This window comes from Lepisosteus oculatus, chromosome 2, assembly GCF_040954835.1.
Source record: "Lepisosteus oculatus isolate fLepOcu1 chromosome 2, fLepOcu1.hap2, whole genome shotgun sequence".
Lineage (NCBI taxonomy): Eukaryota > Metazoa > Chordata > Actinopteri > Semionotiformes > Lepisosteidae > Lepisosteus > Lepisosteus oculatus.
In genome coordinates this window covers 73,247,678-73,265,332 of record NC_090697.1, presented here as the reverse complement: position 1 = coordinate 73,265,332, position 17,655 = coordinate 73,247,678, and the positions used below count along the sequence as shown (strand labels likewise).

General features: G+C 39.0%; 1 protein-coding gene across 1 annotated transcript in view; it reads right to left on the bottom strand.

Annotated features, from left to right (window-relative positions):
- bin3 (bridging integrator 3) overlaps positions 1-16,087 on the bottom strand; it is a 57,950-nt gene extending 41,863 nt beyond the window's left edge. The window contains exons 1-2 of the mRNA XM_015341831.2: positions 15,935-16,087; positions 1,627-1,675 (exon numbers count right to left, since the gene is read on the bottom strand). Coding sequence (XP_015197317.2) covers positions 1,627-1,675; positions 15,935-15,942 — 57 coding nt within the window. The 5' untranslated portion in view covers positions 15,943-16,087. The remainder of the gene's footprint in view (positions 1-1,626; positions 1,676-15,934) is intronic.
- Between the last annotated feature and the right edge of the window lie 1,568 nt (positions 16,088-17,655).

The following is a 17,655-nucleotide window of genomic DNA, read 5'->3' as shown; positions in this document are numbered from 1 at the left end:
GCTTGGCAGGGCTGTTTAAACTACCTGCATGGCTGGGCCATGTGTGGGACAGCAGTGGCTGCAAAAGTGAGTGGGTGCGAACTGCTAAAAAAACCACTTCCACTGTAATCTGTCTGTGGCACAGGAGACACGCGGTATGAGTTCCCAGTTTCCTGTGACATCAGGCAGCAAAAAGTAGGACAGAGGGGAGAGCAGGGGGCACTGTGTGGGGGGACTGGGCACTGTTGTTTCGAATTCTCTCCGGCGACAGTGACCAGCTTCCTCCTCCTCCCTCCTTCCTTTGTGTTTGTTTATTCCTGGGCCCTTCCAGCCTCAGAAAGCAGAACCCTGCTGCTAACAGCGGGGCAGGTCCTGTACAATTCAACCGCAAGTGCCCTATAAGACAGGCATTTAGGGATGCAGTTGAAAGCTTACCAAAGGGGTCACAGGAAAAAAAAAACTGAAAACCAAATTGGGACAAAATTGCTCAAATTGCTCAAATAAGACCAGTGAATGGACCTTAATGAGGTAATGACAACCGGTACCACTAAGGGCTCTGCGCTGATCAGTCAAGTACAGTAAGCAGACACACGTGGCGCTGAGGTCTGAGGTCAGGTTGATTTGGGCACCATGAGGGAGGGGAATAAGAGCCCCCAAGCACTTATTCTTGTTGACGAAAAAGAAGACCCCAATCTGCACTGCTATGGGACGGCCTCACTACATCCTGTTGTTCCTACATAGGCTCACTGCTCATAACTGGGTCTCAAAAGATTTCATTTGCATTTATGTGTAAGTTACACCTGCGAGACTGTGGTATTCTGTTATTCATTCCTACCTCAACTGGCAGGTCAATGTTATATGAAGTTTATGTCTTATAACAATAAAAATGTACAAGTCTGTTGGCAATACTCTGTTGCAAGTCTGTACAAGTCTGTTGCATTGAAAACTAAGCAGCAGGGACCCATTTCTAAAATCCTTTTCCTCTGCTTCAGCTTTGACAGGTTAACATGGCAACTATACAGAGAATTGTATGAACAGCAGAGCTTAGAAATAATAAAAAATGGAAAATAAAATAAAATAAAAATTTTCATAAAATGAAATGACACACTACCTGCTCTCCTTTGTACTTGAGTAATCAATTTAATATTGGAACATATTTTTGTGTACATTAGCAATTGACTGACCTTCTTCCCCCAGAAAAAAGTCTGAAGTATTTCAATCTTTAAAACACATGCATACACCCTTTATTCTTGTTAAAATCCAATAAACAATAAACAATTGCACATTTCCTTTAAGCCCAACTAGCAGATATACAGTTACATTTTTTTTTCTGAGATATAGACAATGCTGTGTAGTTGTATATTACTTGAAACAGATATGAGTACGTCTCTTTACCCTCTGGAGGACAGAGACATCTACCAATTGCACTGAATTTATACTGTACAGCAAGCTGTGAATTCCTTAGTTGACTCAACAAAACTCAGTCCAAACTTCAGAACTTCTGAATAGACTTGCGCATTCCCAACTATAGGCAGTAAGTGACAGTGAAGGACCTGTGATCTCCAAACACTTATTATCACTGATATAAAATAGGCGAGGACCTGGATCAGTTACACTACATCAGAGATCAAAGCCCTCCTTGCTTACCGTCTTTGAAACAATTTGCTTCTTCGGTTGACCGATCTTGAATGGAATCCTAAAAAAACACAAAACAGTGATGGAAAAAACAATATTAACGTTTAATAATATATTCTCACTTCTTCATTTGATGATGAGACTATTTATTAGTTGATTAGTTTATTAGTTGATTTAGTTCAATTCACTAGAGTTTCTAAATGTTTTGTTCAAAATGTTTTGTTTATCTCTCTGACTGAGCTTATAAGATCATAATATTAAAAAATTATGAAAAAAGCCAAACCCCTAAGTTTAATGTCTTTAAGATGTCTAAATCAAAATTCCTAGCAATAAAAGCTGGCAGACAAATTCATATTCCCTGAAATATATGAACTAAATATAAATTACTGCACTGCATCCAAGCAAGATGTCAGGGATATACTGTACAGAAACGTTTGTAGAGGCACAGCACAAGCTATATCTCCTTGTAAAACAGATTTTTACAAATAGCCTCATGGCTGGAATTCATCACTCTTCTTGTGATAAAGCCTACAAGAGCAGCAGAAATGCCTCAGAATTACAGGGCTAGGTAGAACCAACAGTACAATACTTATTTGCTTTGGAAAGGCAGTAAGATAGCAACAGGCACTTGCCAAGACAAGGCACACTTAATTGCCTGCCAAACCCTTTTTTATACTTTAAGTCCAATCACTACCCTTGAGTACACTACAGAATTCAAATGTAAAGCATATCAAAACACTTTAGTTAAAATAATGCAAAAAGGGGTTTTTCCAATATGATCTTAACACATTCCAGGCCATATTTTCTAGTATTGTGTAGAACATGTGCAATAATGTATATTCAGCAAATTACACATCTAGTAGGAATTTCTAATACATAAAATCCACGTGCGTTTCAGCTTTCGATCATCTTCGGTGTACTATGGTCATTGATTTTATAAAGTTTTCAAATCCTCCCCTCCCCCCGGCACCAGCTAAATAAGGTTCATAATGCATCTAAACAGCTACTCCAAAAATGTACCATGTTGTAACATACCATCAGATGTACTATAAATTGACTTGCAGCCGGAGACATGTCTGACAGTTCTTCTGCTATTGACCTATGAAATTCCTTTTGTGACTTGCTAAAAAAGTGCATATTCAAAGCAACTGTGCTCTTTAATATGAAGTTTTGAAAATCACCTTGATTCACTCTGTCCAGAAACAATCTGGTGTGGCTATAACAGTGAGAACCGAATGAAGCACTGTGGTAAAGACCTCTATACTTCTAGCAGGAGGGGAAGAGCCAGAGTCTGAGGTGTCTGAAACGGAGACCCAGCCTCACTGACCTTTAACCTCCCGAGCACACTTAACACTCGCTGCTGGCTTCCTGTCACCACACCTCACATCTGCTTCTGATTTTTTTTTTTATAGGATGTCACTAATTAGAAGTGTCTGTCCTTTCTGCCCAACAGCCCTGATCTTCAAGCTCGGTCCCACATGCTGGAGCTATCAACCACCGCTGATTGTTTCAGCGCTAAACCGCACGCTGTGCAAAGCATCTCCTCTTCCCTTTGCTTGCCTCCACAGCGCACAGGGCTCAGCTTTCAAAAGACTTTCTGAACCCTTCCTCACAACCTCCCTCCATCGCCCTTAAATCTGGAGACTGTTACTATGACAGCACAGTATTGCAAAGTATTAGGTTATCCACAGTCTTTAGAAATTATGTCAGAGTGGACAGTTTTTTTTTTCAAATTGTTCATCTTGTTTTTTGCATACAATATAAGCGTTGGGTAACATGGTATTGATAGTTTTGCCAACATTTTAAATCTGTCATCATTTTCTTTGCAAGACTATTAGACGATGAATTCCTGTGGTATTGAATGAATATGCAGCAGCTTACCAGCAATTGTAAATGTAAGTCAGTGATTACGCGATTCCTTTTTCACAAGAGGTGAAATGTATTTTAATTTAAAATCACATTTTTACAGTTCAGAACACCTCAACATTGTTGAAACTTTTCTGCATTGCTCTGCCAAAGAGAGACATAAAATCAAAACCAGTCTTTGTGCAAGACGACTAACAAACAGGATACCTTTTTTAGAAGACCTGACTATAAACAATGGAGTGTATACACTATCTGGCTCAGTAAAACCATGGGTCTGCAAAATATTATATATAACCTCCTAACAGTTACTTATACAAGTATATACCCATTAAATGAAAATAAAAAAACTTTGAAAGATGAAGATGTCCAGCCTTTCCAATTTTTTTCTCTATCAATGCAGAGAAAGCATCTTCTGATAAAGTGAACTCCATAATTTTTCAGTGCATTTTCTGCAAAGCTTCCCTGATGATCATGTTGAAATTGATACAATATTTAATTTAATAGTCCCAAAGAAAGCTTCAAGTATTAAAGAACTGTGCTAAAAAGAAGATTTTTGCCTCTTTTCAGTTTTAAATCTGCTTAAATAAAGTGGATGTATTTCTGAGTATCTTGCTTTCCATGCATTCTAGGCATTCTACAGCAGCAAATCTAAGTGAAATACCTTACACAAAGGTACAAATGTAGTGCTCCACCTAGGATTTTAACCCACAGACTTCCAGTTAAAAACTCCAGAGTCCTGTATTCCTTACATCTCCACTACTACCTTAAGAGATACTGGGCAGCCAGTATGTCAGGAGTGATACCCAAACCCACACCTCCAGAAGAGAGTGCACTTCTGACTGTTCTGTTATGACAGACCTTCTGTGTCCTCTTAATACTTATATAACCCACATCTGTAGACCCACGGATGTATTATGGTAAACTTGTCACCAAAATAAAGGTCATTCTTCACTGCAATAATCATAATTAACATTGCTAACTCATGCCATGTTGAAAGATGTGCCCTGAGACATCTATAAGTGAACACAGTACTCAAGATACATTAGCACTAAAGGATTGTACAACTACAAAACAAACTAAAAAACGAAATAACATTATAGGAAATACTGAATGATAACTGAAAAAATAAATGACAAACTGTTGTATATACTTGGTATAATCTACATTAATCTGCCTTAATGTTCTTAATTGTGTTGAATGCACTTTGATTTTATATTAATCTTGGTATTACCATTGTTCTGAAAAAATAACATGCTCTGAAAATCCTGTAGAGTTAATTACTACAGCAGAAGAATAAACATAGACCCCAGAGTAAACTGACTAAATTTATATTAGCCAATTTTAGATTTAGCAGCACAAAGCATGGAAGTCAAAACCTCATGTTCGGGTAGTGAATTAGAAATGAAAACAGCAATGTAAAATTACTTAACGGGGTGCAGCACCTCCATGTCCTGCCAGCACTGCCTGTATGTGTCATGGAATAGAATCTACCAGCATCAGGAATCCTGGATGACGGATTCTTTCATGAGAAAGGCAATCAACTCAGGCCTCCATCTCAGGCGACATTCCATTATCTCCCATAAATGCGTGGCATACGGATAACATTAGTGCCATGTTCTTCAAACCATTGGGCGACCACACAAGCTCTGCATATGGGGGCACTGTCATCCTGGGAGACACCCTCCCAGCAGGACAGAAATACTGCAACATGGGAAGAACACTTCAGAAAACCACCGAAAACCTTCATTGTTGGAACCAAGCACTGAAGGCTGTATGGCTCTTTAGGGTGGCACCTGTGCACTCATCCTTTTGTCAAGATCATGATGAAGAATGATCCACCTGACCTGATCACATTTCGCCACTGCTCAGTAGTCTATTCCCTGTGCTCTTTGCTCCACTGGACACATAAAAACGCACTGTCAGGTGTGGTGAGCTGTTGATGCACTTCAGCTCAACTACGGCAATCCACTCTGTGCAGTTCTCAGCTAAAACATTCTGAAGAAACCGTCAGTTCACACCCCAAATGGAAATTTACAGTCAACTGATCTGTAACAGCTTGCCTTTTTTGCCTTGCACTTCGAATGGATGCACAAGTATCTCGATCCTGGTAGTACGTGCTTCTGCCTACAATCCCTTTTATCGGTCTGCCTTGTCTCAACCGGTTTAGGATGACACATGAATGCTACGCAATGCCTCCTTTGTCTCCAAGTTTCTGCAACTGAATATAAAGAAAGAATGAATAGTGCATATCATTGTATGGGGGCTGTGTGGGTGCAAGATGTTCATCCTCAACTTTAGCCTATATTTATTATTTTTATCTCACCAAATAGTAATACTACTTAAGAGAAATTAAGATATTTTTAGAATTTGGTTGATTTTTGAAACAATGAAAATGATCAAAATGAAACTTCTTGTTAGTGTACACTGCAAACTACTTTATGCTAAAAAAGAAATAAGCAAGAATAAACTGCAATCAGCTATTTTGGATTCTCTTGCTTATGTGACCACTTCAGCACCACCTGACGGAGAGAGAGAATGACTAGAGTCTAATCTGACAAACCTATATAAGTGAACCCCAATTATTCACAAGCCAGAATGACTTGGGTACCTCAGTGCCAAGTGAACTCTGACCCAAATCTTCCTCTCTCAATTAATTAGGTAAAAAAAATCCCTTCTTTCATTACTGATCACTTTAACTGTTCTCAACTAAAAAGTCTTGCTTATAAAAATGTACAGATCTAAGACACTTCATATTATGTTCTTACACATTCTTGGTGTCATTGACGCCAATGCCACTGAATGTTGCATTCTCTGAGACTACTGAAAGGTTACTTCTCACATCATTGCCAACAATCAATACAAAGCACTGCATTAGTAATATGTGAATAGTAATGTAACACATTTACTACAGGATGTATAAAGGGTTTGTTATCCCTTTCATGAACAGTTTTTGATATGGGTGTCCATGCAGTTCAACGTAAGTGAATCAGGGTACAGTATGGAGGTGTGAGAAACAATGAAGTACAACAGTTTTATAAGGTATCAAATTTTACATTTCCTGTGAACTTGTAATCTCGCAGTAAAACATCACAATTTTCCCTTTAATCTTTGTCGCATATTGATTCTTCAACAAAATCATAAATCGGAGTTTGATGTCATCCTGTGACCAGGGAAAACCCTGAACTTCCTCGTGCTCACAGTGATCTGTGCATATCCAGCACTAAACTCTGGAATGTCACCCTGCTACACTGTGGCTAGCAGCTTTCCAAAAATAAAGATTCTCTTTGGCCGGAGTTTAAGCAGCATTTAAATGAAGGATCATTGCCAGTCATATCCTGTTATTGTTTATCTTACTATTTGCCTCACATCTGATGTCATTTCATATTATTAACCAAAATGTCCATCCTTGTCATGCATTTAAGGAAGTGCATGGTGGCTTCATGCGAGTACTGTACAATTTAATCTTTAAATATAACATTAGCACAATGGCGTCACCCATTTCTATTGTTTAAAGCCAAAAATTAGGGCCACATCCTGTATGATTTTATTATGGGAAATGCACAAGGGCCCTAATTGTATAATGCGGTGTTATCCACCAAACTTTCCCTTTCTGTTTGTTAACAAAACTGAACATTGCAAGTTCAGCTGCTGGAAACTAACCTATTTATTCACCATGGAACTCATATACCATGTAGAGTTGGGGGCTCCCGTTCATACTTACAGAAATATGACCCGGGACACTCCTGAAGGTTCACAGGTCTAGGAACACACATAGATCAAACCATATTACAGACTGCCATCCCACTTACTCTATACTGCTGTACCCTACTGCATCTGGCACACTTTCTACCCCCTACATTCTTCAATACTTGAATAGACTGATAACTCATAGAATGTCTTGTTTCCATTTGAAATGATCATTTCCATGAATGTTTCCTCACTGCCTTTGCTATCAGATGTTAACAAAAACAAGACAAGAATTAGAGCTGGCATTACGCACTATTCTTCTACAACAACCCAAAATGTTTCTAAATGTTACTGGCAGAACAGCCACATACTGAAGGTAATTCTCTTAGGTATGCCCAAGAGAACAAGCACATGTTTCAAATGCAAGAGATCATGTACGGTTTAATAAATCTAAGCATAATCACACAGAAACTGCCTAATACATTACAATGCCACATTAAAGTATGTAACCATGACAACAAGATAATATGAATAAAACAATACCAAGCAAAATACAGAGGAGGCACAAACATGTATCTGGAAGGTTGATGTGTCAAAACTATCATGTCTAATATGCCTGGGGCATTAAAATATAGTCTATATTTAGTTTTTTCATATCACAAAAATACTTTTTTTAGCTTTTAATCTTTGACATCTTGGAAGCTTATTAATTAATCTATGACATCTATAGTGGTGAGTACATTTATTTGTGTTCAGGTGTTTAGGAATTGTTATATTAGTCGTGAGCTTTCAAAAACATAAGAAAAGCAAGTTAACATACAGTAGCTCTTCAGTTCTTCACTGAATTGCCAATTCTATTATCCTAATCAAAAACAAAAAATTTGGTTGATGCACATACAGACCATAATATTGGGCTAACTGTTACACTTCTGGCACAGACATCCTGCAAGTTAATTTCACTGGGTATGAAGAGGCAGGGTCTCATGTTGTATCCTAACACCAGCTAAGGACAACTGAATTAAAAAGAACACACAAAAGAAAAACTACTACTGTTTGTAAAAAAAAATAGATGGTGAACCAATTAAAAAAAAGATTTGGTATAGAATGTCTGTAATAACTTTGAATACCAGTTTATTATTCATTTGTCAGGTGGTGGCGAACCTACTGTGATCCTCTGTGTTCTGTGCCTGGGGCTTCTTGCACTGTGACTTCCCATGTTAACACACAAGGATGACAGTTTTCCAGATCTACTAAATCTAAAAAGACTCTTGCTTTCATTTGATTAAGTGTGAAGTGGCTGCCACAGCCAGAGATGACTCACTCCAGCTTATTGTTAAGGGACAATTCTGTGTCTGGTGTCGAATCTGCCTACAGAATGGAAATGTTTACAGAAAAGAAGAGATGTAAGCTAAACTTAAAAATAATGAACTAGTGAACAAAAAAGGATCATAAATAAATTATCGGAGGCCAACAGGGCTTCCAAAATAATAACACCCCTTCCAGGGACCCCTGTAGTGTTAAGCATTATAGTTCAATGAAGAATAGGACAGTAAACAATGATGCTATACAGAGTGGAGAGTATAGAGACGGAAACAACTTCTGGAAAACAATACATTTGTTTATAATGTCAAAAGAAATTCTAAGAGTTTCTCTTCTTAGGCTCTAGGTAAAGCAGCTTCAGCTCAAGCTAAATATTTGTATTTGTACTGCATTAAAATCCTCCAGTTCCTAGATCACAAGGTTGAGCTGGATCCCACCTGGAGGCCTTGACAGGGGTTACAAATGACAGGTCAAGGAAACTGATAAGAACTGGCTGAGCAAGTTGCCTCCCCATCACAGACTGGCCAGCCAATTTCACCTACGGGTTTTCAGATATACTGAATTCAGAAATCATAGTCATTATATTCCCAAACAACTTGCTTCAGGCTCCGACTAGGCAAAGTTCAAGCTCAAGTGAAAAGGTTACAGAAAACCAAGGTTGCAGAAAATGACCCAGGGCTCAAGACGGACACTGCCATCACAGCCAGCACCTTATTAAACTCACAGGGAAGCTTTTCCTTTCGCCCAACAGGTGTATCGCAATTTTATATCCACCTTTAAAGAAGTATGGATACTCTGTTCTACATGTTAGTCCTTTTTTTCCTTCTAAGAGTGAGCCGTAGATAATTTGGTTGTTTTTCTTTTTAAACTTTAACCAGCAAGGGCAATACAATTTTTTTTTAATGTATGGTGTTCCAACACCATTCAAAAAAGATATTTCTAGCACATTTTTTGCATGATCAGAATCTGTGGGTTGTTTCATCTTTTTAATCGCTAAAAAGCTTTACAAGATGCAGGAGCACCTCTTTAATACCCCAACACATGGTACTACATATTACAGGTTTGTCCCCTTATTTTGAATAAATCTGCACGGAGACATAAAGCAAAAATATCATTATACATTGCTTTTTGCTTCACCTAAATAATTTTCAGAAAAAAACTCAGGAAAACCTGAAACGTATCAATCCAAAACCTTTGGTTTACGCGTATAACACCTGAGCACTGTCAAGACTTAAGAACAAAAGAGAGAGTTTTGAAAAGAGAGACAGCCATATTAGTGAACAACCTTAGTATGCATTTGTCAGTATGTCATTGTGTTCCAGTCTTTTAGGGGGAAAAATCCTCAACTATGCATCTTCCTTAAATCAGTGATAGAATACTGTTCAGCTAGATAGATGGGAGAAAAAAAAACTGACCGCTCCACGTTTCAACAAGTTATTTACCTGTTGTACAAGGTACTGATGTAGCATAATTTCAACCCACTGCGACGCAAGCTTGGGATTAGTTGTCAGCAGTCCCAGGATAAGGGATCACAGGTTCTTAATGTTGATCTTTAACTGGGATTTAGAGAAGATTGCGGTGTTAAGCCAGTGACAGTTTTTGCTTTGTATCACATAACCTCCTTAGAAATGCCAACTATAAATATTCTTCCGGTCTCAATAATGCAATTCTGAATAAAATCTGTGACCATGCCCATCTTACATTTATATTAACATTTTATTGCATAGTGTGTCACAGTAAAGATCAGGCTAGATCAACAACCTTACGTGGGTATAACTTTACCCAAAAAACGGTTTAATATGCTCTATAAAATGTATTACTGTGTAAACAGCTGTAATTACGATGACTCTATGGACTTTATTAGGAAGCACATTAAAATGATTTATATTGCTCAATGCAGTAAAAATCCATACATCCATAATTCAAAGCCACTTCATCCTATAGAGGATTGCAGCAAGCAGGCAGGGACTCAGTGCAAAGCAGAACTATACTCTTGAGTGACCATTGCAGAGTGCACACACAGAGACAGCTTAAAGCTTCCAATAAATGTATTCACTGGGTCTCTGAAAGGCCGGAGGAAACCTACACTAACACAGAGAGAAACCTACACTAACTCAGCCATGCCCAGTTAGTCAATGCTAATAACCTTCAGCATCTATAAAAGATTTCAGCTGGGTTCATGTTAACCCAGCCTACCTTGTGGGTGAGTGGAGTGCAGACTTGAAAAGCACTGGATGCTTGTTTTTTCCCCCCTCTCTTGAACTTATCAACAGAGAAGTCAGAGTGGCCTTTCCAACAGATACCTTAGATTGGACTCCAGGCACAGTGAGACCATATTTCATCATTTCTCAGGGCCGTTTTGGGAAGCCACTTCAGGAACTCTGCAGTGCTGCAGATGCCTGGCTGGGCCTTATAAGATATATAACAATAGTTAATTTCAATCTTTTTCCCACACAAGTACAATTTCATTATAAAATTCCGAAAAGAAAGCTTGTGAATGAAACTGGTGTTCAACTTGCACCACAGAACTGGCTTCTGAGCTGAGCAGCATACTGTACTAGTTTTTTAGTTCCTCAGCTCTTTTGAAGGACACTACCCCCCCCCCCCCCCAATACATTTGGACTTTTTGTCTTTCATGATAAATGGGAAAAGAAAAACAAGAAGGATTTGTCTACAGTTCTCAAACTAAAAATACGTTAAAACAGAAAGAAAAACATGTTTTGAATGTGATCCATGATTACAGCATATTATGGTCTTCTGCTGATGCAAGCACTTATTTTTGAAAAATGACAATATTTACTGTTTTCTACATAACAATTAACTATTAGTACAAACAAGCTTGTAATTATGCCCATTATTGGCAAGAGCCCTATCCCAGCAAGGTATTTTTAGACAAGGCCCTGTCTCCTTAAACACCACCTCTGAAGTGACTACATGGCCCCCCTCCCAGTGGCAGGGCAGGTAAACAGGATGTAAAGGCCAATTATAATCTAATTTTAATCGGTTAATCATAGGTGCGAGGACCTTCTATGTCGTTTACTTAAGATAGAACAGAAACGAAACCCAAACAAATGCTGCACTCGATCCATGTCCTGCTGTCTGGAGTAGCTTCTGTGGTTAAGACACGTATAAGCTAGTAGTTTACTCTCGTCCAGAGACAGTTTTGCACAATCACCTTTGATGGCACTGGAAGAGAATGGGTGAATCGCACTCAATGTAAAAATCTTCAATCTTTTAAACACACTTTTTCCTTTTTCTCTTCGCAGAAACCGGATTGACTAGCAGAGACTCATCGAAAACATTTACTTACTTCGGAAAACTGGGCATCATAGTCATTTCCACTGGAATTTATAACCCAGTGTAAGAAAACACATGAATCACGTTTCTTGAAATTATATTTCACCAACAACTGCCCTCTGCTTTTCCCGGTTGTATCTTCATATACCACTGACAATTGGTACTTGACCCAGCTCACTCCAAACAGAAATAGAGATGAATGAAAGACAAAAAAAAAATGACATCATTCCATCTTCTGAAACATCTTGGCGCCATAAAATGCCCAGATGTTAAGGTACCCAGCAGCACAAGAGCTGCGGTAAACTGGGGGAAAGAGCTTCTGGTAGACCACATCAAAACTTGATGTAACTGCTGCAGGAATCCATATGTACATAGCATACATTATTTCTAAGCAACATAAATAATTACTACCGATTAATTAGTATAATGCATCAAACATTTTCTAATAGTCTGACTTTCTGTTTAAGACACACACTAAAAGTAATGGTAATGTTATGCAAAACTCTTTTATCATTGCCAAAATCTCAATTTACACTTTAATGTATTCAAGACACAAACAGGACAAAAATCCTAACAGATCCATGCATTCTCTTTCAGCACCATAATGAAAGAAAGAACCGCTCGCAGTTGTTGATATGGAATAAAATCATTCAGCTGTGTTTCACTCTGGTGTGACCTTCTTGCACAAAAGATGATGGGTCCCAATAAGAAATAGCAAACAGCTCCCCGCCACCCACAACTAGCATATCACACACAAAAAGTACAAAGCCTGCTCTTGTTTAGTGGCGTGGTGCTTTAACAAAACAGACATGACTCCAGACACAAAGAGAAAGAACCCCAAAACACAAAAGTGGTTTTCTTCCCCTCTGTGGCAAAGACGCAGAAAGGGAAGGAAATCAGTATTTTCATTAACTCTGCAGGGAGGGAGAGATGCAAATACAGCAATTCAAGTAATGTCATTCAGAAGGGATTACCATAGTAAAACACGTCCGTGCAATATAGACGTCCATTTGAAAACAGTGGCGCTCTCTGATTTTTCTACAAATTGACCCTGGATGTCACTGAATTACAAAGTGCCCACGTCATCGGGGCACGTGTGGAGGCATACCTCAAATTCCCTGCTCAGCGGAGTTAAGAAAGAGCTCTTTGACTGGACAGGCAGCACAGTCCCTGACCCCTTAGGCTGGGTGACTGTACAAGGAGGAAGTGGTTGACTGCCAGCCATTGATCTCTGCATATGCAAAGAGCTCCGTGACGCTGGCAAGCGCCAGGCCTGGCTGTTGTGAGCCCTTTGGTTTCAATATGTGAATGTAGGTACAGGGGGGTAGGGGGTGGGGTCAGCAGCATACGCACATGTGCTGACAGCACTGAAAATTAACCAAGATCCAGAATACAGTGGCTCTATTCCTAAGTCACTCTGTCTGACGCAGCTCATTTCTTTTGCATTGTCCCATGCCAAGAAATGGAATGTTACGATGAATCGCCGCCCTTGTGTGAGGTCACTTTGAAATACATGGATGTGATGGGTCAGATAAAATGCTGCACAAATTACAGGACATTTGCAAACTTCTGTAAATGTCCCTAAGCCGTCCAGTACTGTAAGCCTTTGTCATTTTGCGGTGTTCAATGCTAGATGGCTTTGAAAGATTCCCTTTCACAATCCACTTAGCCATTTTATTACAGTTTCACAATGAGCTGATTAGACGTCAATGATATCTGCATAGGGTTGAAAGGCAATTTGTCTGCAATAATTCATGCCACTCCTTGAGAATGAATAGAAAATAAGTAGCTTGAATAGAAAACAAGTCTTGAGCACTTCCTACCGAACTAAAGTACTGTCAAACAGAAGAAGCAATAAAGCAGTATTTAAATCTCATAACTTTTTAAAGATATGAAATTTGCACTTACACTTGAGGCTTTTATATCTTCAGTATAGTTCCAGATTCAGATGTACATAGCTGGAAACAAGTATGTTACCCTTTTGTTACTAGAAAATACTAAGTGCTGTTTTCAATCTGGCTACTGACCATAGCAGACGTTATGTCTGAAGTGAGCCCTAAATAAGGAATCAAAGTGATAGAAAAAAAATCTTCTACATTTTTGCAGCGTATAAAGCTAAACAATGACAAAAACACAAAGAATGTTTTCTAATGAAAATATGCACTTACTTTATTCATATGAATATGATATCAAACTGTTAGCAATACTATTTGCACAAAGGAATGCAGTTTAATCAAGAGGAAAGTTAAAACAATCACTACAAGAAACACTGATCTCGCTAACTCAGCAATACAGATAATTTCACTCCCGTTTAATAGCAATTTCAAACTCTAGGTGGATCATTCTATAGGAAATTAACCCGATATTGGCATAATCTTGTAACAGAATTTTACAATTCAGCATACAGTTCATATAGTTCAGCACATTTGTTCTAAGGAAGAAGAATGGATACAAAGCAATAATAATGGTCATTTCTGTATATACTAGACTTCCTTGAAGACACTGTACCTTGTATACAATACATGCATTCTGATAGAAGCCACAATGTCTTCCAGGAAATGGATTAGGTACAAAAATGCCTACAAATGACCACTTAAAATGATCTCAAATCATTTTGACATCTTAATGTACAGTTTGGACTTAAATGCTTTCTCTACATGGCAAATATATGCCCCAACATCAGAGATAGTTGACATGGACACATCTCTGTGTGGAATCAGGCTGAAAAAGGATGGGCAGAATTCTAAAAGGAGTCATAAATGTATAACTTGTATTAAACCTACTGAAACCATTGTAAAAGCAACAACCATATTAGGTCTTCACATAATTTAAGAAATACAAAATGGAAAAAGTGAATCCTGTCATTTCTATATAGTTTCTATATAGTGTAGCACCCCTCTGCAAAGTATTAGTATTCATAGTATAATTCACAAAGAGGCACTGGAAAAGGTTGGCCTACGACCTGGAACATCAGGAAAACCATCAGATGCTTTATTCTCCAGGGACCTTATCAGTCACAGGAAAGCTAGACTTCCATTACATACCAGTTTGATCTGTTTCAGCATTTACAAGCTGCAGGTCCATCCTCGATGTTTACTGATGAAACAAATACTGCTGTTGTACTATGACATATACTTATGCGTAACTCAAAATAAGGTAAAAAAACTATCCAGCAGTACTGGCTTTAGGAGTTTAAAGGTAATAGGTGAATTTTACCTTAGCTTGTAAAATCTAATATGTAAAGGAATTCATTCTGGCAGTTCTATCCCAAGATTAGGCTTCCCTGAAATTTTAAACTCTCTCTGGAGTCGTTAGTATTAAGAAGCCAACTTCTCACACGTTCAGATCAACACTGCACTTCGGGCACACACAGTTAGCAGCTATAAAGATGCTTAAAATGTCCCTGAGAAATGTACTTCACCCTTTTCCCAACAATACTAATCTCGAAAACACACATTGCAATTATCTTTTTTCGGCGGCACCAGCCTATGTGAAGACTGAAGCTCTTATGTTGGAACGCGAAGAAGACCCATATATCTCCACGCTTCACAGTGCTCACCAGACACCCTGGTTTGAGCCTCCGATGTCGGCTAGCACACGAAAAAGACAATTGAACGGGTTTAATCAGACTATTGGGCTACAAAATAGTAGCAAATTTCAGCCCCAAGAGTCCACGACAGACGGGAGCCGGAAGGTAGCTCGTCACGAAATCATTGCTTATCCCGTTTTCCCACAAAAGAACCGGTCCGCACGATTTCTGTCTCTACTGTGTGAGGATCTAAATATCTCAGGTTTGTCACTGTACATGTTCAAGACACGTTACAGAGCCGCAGACAGACGGCTGCGTAAGTGATACACAGAACATATTGACCTTTCCATACTCAGTGACCACAGACGCATCCCTGCATTTCAAAGCGGACTGTACTGTGGCTGAAATCTGAACTACATGCTTCTTAACAATATAACTCAGAAGCGGGATGTGTTTTACCCTGCGTGTTCGGGGGGTCTTTAACCTGTTAAGTTGGTGATACTGTGCCGGCTGATACCAGTCCATATCGTCCTCACCTGCCCGGCTTTGAACTCTTGTTTACACACTAAAGTTTCAGCCCGGCGCTCCGTCCGCTTCCCTTTTACAAACACACAGACTTACCAGCTCATCTTGTTGGAGGCTATTAATCCGATTTCATGCGGAGGACCGTTCTCTTATTTCCCAATTTAAAAAAAAAAATTACATGTTATTTTAAAAACCCAGATCACTGCCCTGCCACTCACTCTCTCTCTCGATCGTCTCTCGTATCCAGGAAGTAAAAAGGTAAACCGCATCCTGAGGTCAGAGGTGAGGGGATTTAAACTACGGAAAGCACAGCTCGCTGAGAGCTGGGCTCAAAATAACGATCGGGAATTTGACTGTTGTCCTGTCGGAGAGATATCATAATACCTTGATTCAAACACTGACAGACCATGACCGCTTTTAAAAGTAACTATATCAATGTGGTGAATTTTATATAATGATATACTCCGTAAAACTTGCATATTGTAACGTCTTAAAAACGGTTGTGGCTGTCACGGTGTCTTTACATAGTTCTAAGGCGTATTGAATACTTATTTTCCAAGAATACTTAGCACATGCAATATACATCATACATGTATATATACAGTACAGTATACATGTTAAAATTGAGTTTTGAACGCAGGATCGGGAACACCGAATATAGACTCTTCATCTGAAACATGGTTTACTTGTACGTGTTGTCTGTTAGATGTAGCGTTTTCTTCTGTTAGTTTTTTGTATGTGTCGTGGATGTGCGACTCATATTTTATGTCAATGTTGGGTATTCAGTTCATCTAGTGCATCCACAGTTGCTGGAACATTACTTTTCTTCACGTTTGCTTCTGGGTGACACTCCATTCTATCTATATTGTGTGAGATTGTTCTATCCTTTTGCCTCCAGCGCATCATCTACCTCCGTACCTCTCACGCCACATTTTGGGGACACCAAAAATAGGTGGACTTACCTTCCAGTTGGCGCCTCTTCCAAGTTAAAAATGCTGGAATTTTTGTAGATCAATATCTATTTTTTTAGGGATTGTGTGGGCAACACTTTAAGATCTAGAATTAACAATTCCACAGCCCTCAACTCAAAAGACTTATTGTTTATAACATTATTTCTAATATCAATATGAGTAACTGCCAGTATTAAAAAATCAGCAAAATAATATTTACCATCATCCCAGGGGTAATGCAGTTAATGCATGTGTTATAATTTAAGATATTAACCAAAAAATGATTTATTTATATTTGGATCTTTCCTAGTTACATTTGCCTTAATTCACATGGCCTTTATTTTCATTGCAGTTTGGTCTTGGCATACTGGTAGGAGCAGCTAATGTACCCAGCACTATTTGCAATGTGGGAAAGTGTGGGGGCTGAGTGGAACAGGGGGAGGGCAAGACTAACTGGCCTTCCTGCTTGTCAACACCAGGGAGGCCAGGTTATGGTCTGGATGCAGTCCTCAGTGAAATCTGACAGGCTGGGGGCAGCTGTGAGTGGACATGAGTCAACATTGACGAACGTGGTGAGAATGCTTCGTCTACAGGCCCCACTGCTATGCATTATTTTTAACCTGCCATGTGAATTTCACATGACTTGAGTGTACCAAGCTGCTTCAGAGGTAGAGATTGTACCTCAACGCCCAACTGGGACAGTTCACCACTCACTTTGGCAACTTAGCAAAGAGGCTTACACTAACCTCCCCCATAAGGAGGATTTAGAATAAGCCGTTACCTGGCAGAAAAAAAAAGCTGTACTATAGCTTAATAGACACAGATCGCCTATTTGACCTGCTGGTAAAAGTGAGATGCAGATTGCTC